Source organism: Stegastes partitus, unplaced genomic scaffold, assembly GCF_000690725.1.
Source record: "Stegastes partitus isolate 25-593 unplaced genomic scaffold, Stegastes_partitus-1.0.2 Scaffold895, whole genome shotgun sequence".
Taxonomy (NCBI): Eukaryota; Metazoa; Chordata; class Actinopteri; family Pomacentridae; genus Stegastes; species Stegastes partitus.
This window is the reverse complement of record NW_007578626.1, coordinates 141,350-147,173: the sequence shown is the minus strand read 5'-3', so window position 1 is coordinate 147,173 and position 5,824 is coordinate 141,350. Positions and strand designations below refer to the sequence as shown.

The 5,824-nt window shown below is 50.9% G+C and overlaps 1 protein-coding gene across 1 annotated transcript in view; it reads left to right on the top strand.

Annotated features, from left to right (window-relative positions):
- Positions 1–3,189, top strand: part of LOC103365985 (uncharacterized) — a 5,728-nt gene extending 2,539 nt beyond the window's left edge. Inside the window, exons 3-6 of the mRNA XM_008293572.1 lie at positions 829–968; positions 1,061–1,157; positions 1,860–1,984; positions 2,849–3,189. Coding sequence (XP_008291794.1) covers positions 829–968; positions 1,061–1,157; positions 1,860–1,984; positions 2,849–3,025 — 539 coding nt within the window. The 3' untranslated portion in view covers positions 3,026–3,189. The remainder of the gene's footprint in view (positions 1–828; positions 969–1,060; positions 1,158–1,859; positions 1,985–2,848) is intronic.
- Positions 3,190–5,824: the final 2,635 nt, after the last annotated feature.

The window sequence follows — 5,824 nt, the reverse complement described above, 5'->3', positions numbered from 1 at the left end:
CCAACATCCAGAACCAACATCCAACACCTAGAACCAACATCCAGAACCAACATCCAGTCCCAACACCTAGTCCCAACACCTAGAACCAACACCTAGAACCAACACCCAGAACCAACATCCAGAACCAACACCTAGAACCAACATCCAGAACCAACATCCAGAACCAACACCTAGAACCAACACCTAGAACCAACATCCAGAACCAACACCTAGAACCAACACCTAGAACCAACATCCAGAACCAACACCTAGAACCAACATCCAGAACCAACACCTAGAACCAACACCTAGAACCTGTGAACTCCAGGTTCTGGTTCCTACCAATGATCCACATCAACATTTAGTCTGAACGTCTAGAACCAGAACCTTGTCTGGTCCAACTTCACCACATCAGGTTCTGCTGATGTTAGAACCTCAACAGCTGGTGGTATGTGACCAGACGGGATTCTAGTAGAACCATGGATCCATCCATAGACAGACACTGACAGGAACTTTATGGATCAGCACCAGCCTCAGTTCTACATTTTGCACTTTTGTCCATTTTGAATGGAAACTATTAAAAAAGTTAAAAGACGTTTCATTTATTGTTGTGAAGAGTCTTCAGCAGCTGTTTGGACCCGGAGCTGCAGAACATCAGAAACATTCAGAACCCCTTCTCAAGCCTCCACAGTCTGGACTGGACAGCTTCCATTGTAGGATAGTAACTCTGCAGGATTCATGTGTTCATCTAACGTCACTCTTCGGTGTTGGACTTTGAACCCGCCTGAGTCCGACCTCGCTGAGCCAGAACCTTCATGCCTCCTGGTGGGTCTCTGCTTCCTGTTTCAGGGTCGGAGCAGGAAGCCGAGCAGGCGAAGCAGCAGCTGCTGCAGCAGGTGGGGAAGGTGACCGACGTGGTTTCGTCTCTGGGCTTCAGCTGGTGGCAGGGCGGGCCTCCTCACACCCAGAGCCTCAAGGACCTGCACTGGGTCAGCACACCGCAGCAGCACCGCCAAACGCTTCAGTACCGACACGCCGTCCGGCTCATTAACACACTTCCTGTCTCCTTTCTGCTGCGCAGGTGATCGAGACGCTGCTGTTCAGCACGTTCGTGTCGTGGAAGGCCTTCTTCCCCCTGGTGAGGGACGAGTCCAGCAGCACCTACACCTTCATCACAGGTGAGCTAAACAACAGCAAAGAGACTCAAACCGACCGGACCAGGACCAACCCACTGAGAAGAAACATAACAGGAACACAAAGTGATGCAGAGGGAGGATCAAGGACACAAAGACTCACAACACGAGCACAGAGACACAGATAACAGAACCAGAGACGAAGCGGCTGAAGGACGGTTCGGACTGAACCCCACAGACATGACGAACATCTGATAGAGAGACACGGAGAGCAGAGACACAACCAACACAAAATCATCAATTCAGTTTTATTTGTAAAGCGCATATTTACAACAACAGTCATCTCATAGCGCTTCACAGAGACACCCAACAATCCAAACATCTGGATTCTCTATAAGCTTCAGCAGTCCGCTGGTGGGACGGAACCGAAAACCTCGGACAGAACCGGGCTCAGGGAGGGACGGCCATCTGCCTCCACCGGTTGGGTGGATGTAGGATGAATTCTAACATTTAGTTTACAGTTAAACAAGTTAGTTGGAGTTAATCAGACTGAGGTTAAAGCTGAAACCGGCTCAGAGCATCAGAAACAGAACCGACTGAAAGAAAAACAGCAAAACGAGCACAAACACACCACAGCAGCTCTGAGCCTCGACCCGCTTCATCTGAACGTCAGCTCCTAAAAGTCACGTCTGTCCCGGAGAACCGGGTCGGAATTAAAGGTCCTTTTGTGTGTTTGTGTTGCTGCAGGAGGCGCCGGAGAGAAGCTGCTGATGCCCGGAACCGGCTTCCTGACGGTGGGCGCCGCCAGCTCGCTGGCCTTCTGCCAGGTGCTCCGCGAGGAATACCCGGAGCTGCCCTGCAAGCTGAACCAGGTGAGCACGACTCAGCAGAACCCAGCACGACTCAGCAGAACCCAGCACGACTCAGCAGAACCCAGCACGACTCAGCAGGGCATCTGGAGTTTAGCCTTCATGGTTCTGTTTTCATTGATCAACTTTATCAGTAAACGGGTTTTATTTTTGAACGCTTCTATTAAATGAACCAAAGCGCTGCGGTTCTGTTCGGATCATTAGAGTTCTGCGGGTGCTTTTCATACAAAATGATTCAGATTTGTCTGACAAAACTGGAAAATCATTCAAAATGATAATTTCACTGAAACCTTCACTCATTCTGAGGAACCCGTTCACTCCAGAACCTGCAGCTCCCATCAGAACCTCGTCACCACGCTGCTGAGAACTGAGAGCTTCTCCTCCCGAGCAGGAGGTGACGTCGTCCTGCTGAAGTTCAGTAAATCAGTTTCTGTGAACCCAGGTTCTGTTGAAGGACCTGCTCTGGTTCCTCAGACGTGCTGCTTCAGCTGTCGGGTCAGAACCGCATCTCTTAGCAGCGTTCTGAACCTTCTTCAGATGAACCCTCTGCAGCTGCAGCAGTCTGCTTTTGGTCAACTTCTGCGTCTCCAACCTTAAAGAAACCAACATGTAAGAGTTCCTGTGTCTTAAATCAAGCTGACCTCCACTGGTTCTCCTTCATAAGAACATGGATGTAGGAGGAGCCTGCTGCGGCTCCAGATCCTCCAGATCCTCCTGAAGCCTCCTGAAGCCTCCTGGTCTCCTCCAGGCGTTGGTGGAGGTCTGCAGGAGGCAGCATCATGAACAACAGCCAACCTCAGGGACCACCCGACTCAAACATCCGCCGTGTTTCTCATCCTCTGATCTTGTCTTGTTGCCTCCCGCCAGGTGAAGATCGACACAGGTGTGGCCACTCCGGACCGCATGGCGCCGGGCTACCTGAACCACCTGGACCTGGGCGAGGCCGTGGCCACGCTGGTGGAGAGACGGAACACCTCGCACACCGTCTTCACCGTCAACTGCCCGGCCGACCTAAAGACTGTGATTCTGGAGAAGAACCTTTAGACCGGACCGGCCCGGCCCTGCAGCTGGTTGCCACGGCGACGCTGCTCCTCTCCACGGCGCCCCCGTCCTGCTTCGTGTTGTATATTCTGCTGCCTGTTGTCACTCGTTTGCCACCGTTTGCTCTGCATGTGCTGTTGGTTGTAATACACTGATGTGTGAATCCAGCTGTGAGTCCTGTGATGTGCTCAGTGTGGGTCAGTCGGTCAGGCAGGACGAAGGAACACTGAGTCAGCAGACGCTCAGAGGTCCGTTTAGTTCAGAGCGCTGGTCTGCTCCAAATCAGTTTAGCAAAAAGCACAAAACTACACACAAGCACCACATCGTCTTCATTAAAACACAGAATGACCAAAACAATCACAAAATCTCCACAGAAACATTCAAAACCTTTAAAAACATCTAAACAGACGATGAACAGGCTCAAAGTGACCACACGGAACCACCAGTTGGTCCAGTTCTGTTTCCAGAACCAGAACCCGATCACATGAACATGTGCAGCTCCAGGTCTGTTCTCATCCTCTCAGCGTGAAACCAGATCCAGTTGGATGCATCGAGCTTCTTGTTGCCTTTCAGGGTTCGACAGCAGTGAAGTGAGCAAAATATCCTCAGAACCTAAATAAACTGCCGACTTCACACGGGTCAGTAAACAAACCCTCAGAAACACGTCTGAGAAGATCCTCAGTCCTCCAGGTCCTGGTTCTTCTGGTAGATTAAGCAGCTGGACTGATTGAAGACGTTCCACCTCCATCCAGGAGGCTTCATCAGCTCTGACTGACTGGTTGGGAGTTCCACAGACTGATATCCTGAAGGAGACATTAACACCTGAGTTTTAATTGGAGGTTTGTTGCTCTTCCCCCTCGTTATGTGGGTCGTTAGTGCTCCCCCTGCCACAGTGGGGTTCGTTAGGGTCTCTGTGGCTCGGTGTGGATGTGGGTTCATCTTCCTGGGGGGAGATCTGAGGACTGAACAGGTGAGAGGTGATGCCTCAGACCTCCACCTCTGCTGACGGATGGTCTCTCCTGTTAGATGGATTCTTCCACCCCTCTCTCAAACCTTCTGTCCTCCCTGCAGGACAACATCTGCACGTTGTTGTCTTCAGGTGAGTGTCCTTTGTCCTGAAGATGCAGCTGGATGCTGAGTCCTGTCCTGTCTGAAGGACAAAGGACACTCTTAAGAAGTCTCAGTCTTAAGAAATGGCTCCTTCAGGATATCAGTTTCTGGAACTCAGGTAAATGGTAAATGGTCGGCACTTCTACAGCGCCTTTCTACCTTAGCGGCACTCAAAGCGCTTTACCATGTGTTTCTCATTCACTAATGGCCACGGAGCTGCCATCAGGAGCAACTTCAGGTTCAGTGTCTCACCCAAGGACACTTCAGCTGTGGAGGAGATCAAACCACCAACCTTATGAGCAGAGGCCAACCGCTCTCCCACCTGAGCCACAGCCGCCCTGATCCGGCCCTTAGTGACCTGGTTCTGTTGGGATGAAGGCTCAGTTTCCTGATGAGCAGGGCTTCCTTTGACTAGCTGTTAACCAAACTGTTCAGAGGAAACAGCAACGGTCAGAAACCAGGAGGAGACCCAAACACGTAACAGTACCACGGTATCAAACTCCAGCTCACACGATCCGGTTCCTCCACACCGAGAGGCTTCAGGTTTCTGAAGTGGTGTCGGCTAGCAGAGAGCATTGTGGGAGTTTAGCAGCAACGGGACCATGACACACACTCTGAGGAGTGTTCAGGGCAGACTGGGATGGACTGGGACCTGGTTCCTGAACCCAACACGTCTCAGAGCTGCCTGGGTCTATGATTTAGCGCTTAGCAAAGTCATTCAGATTAGCATCAGTAGCTCTGTGGGATGAGCTCCCTCCACACGTTTCTGCCTCCTCTTGCCAGCAGCTGAGCATCAGTGGATGTAAACCAGCACGAGTGTGTCGGTCCAGTTCTGACCTGCTGACCTCCAGCAGCATCAGAACCAGCCAGCGCCACTGGGTGGACAGAACCGTGTGGAGGGTCATTCACATACAGCCTCGCGTGACTCTTTGTCCCGTTCACAAGCTCCAGCTCTGACCCCCCACTGCCCCGCTATCTGCCCCGCTATCTGCCCCGCTATCGGCTATTTGGGGCAACTCTTCCCTTAAACAAACAGCAGCATCATTGTTAGGCCCGGTCCAGGAGGGGGAGGTGAGCTGCTGGCTGGGGGAGCTCTATGGTTTTGTTGTCAGCTTGTCGGCTGACGGCTCATTTAGGCCACATTATAATGAAAGCGCTGAAGGAGGACCGGCTGGGCCCCACTTCCTCCTTCCTCCCCTGGAAAGGACAGAAACGGTCACTAATGTCCAAACCCTCCTCCGCTGACTCATCTCGCTCTGACAGGAAGAGAAAACGTTTGTTTGGGAGGAGCGACGAACCTGGAGAAACAGAAACACGGTGAAGCCGTCCATCGTGTTAAATTAGTCACATTTCACATGGACTTTGGTGAAGGTTCTTCTTTTGGATTTCAGGGAATTTTCTTGACAACAGTTTAATTTATTGCCATAAAACCTGCTGCAGTCATTCACGTGTCCCTCAGGACGGAGAATCATCATGATGGAGGCTTTTTGAACACATTCAGAGCTGTCGAGCTAAACATACACACATATATATATATATACATATATATACATATATACTATATACAGTCGTCCTCAGATGTGTTCACAGCCTCCCATTAAAGAAGGAGAAAATAGCTTCAGTCACTGGAATAAGTTGAAATTGACAAAAGCAATAATAAATAAAAATCTAATGAACATCATGACGCTGCTT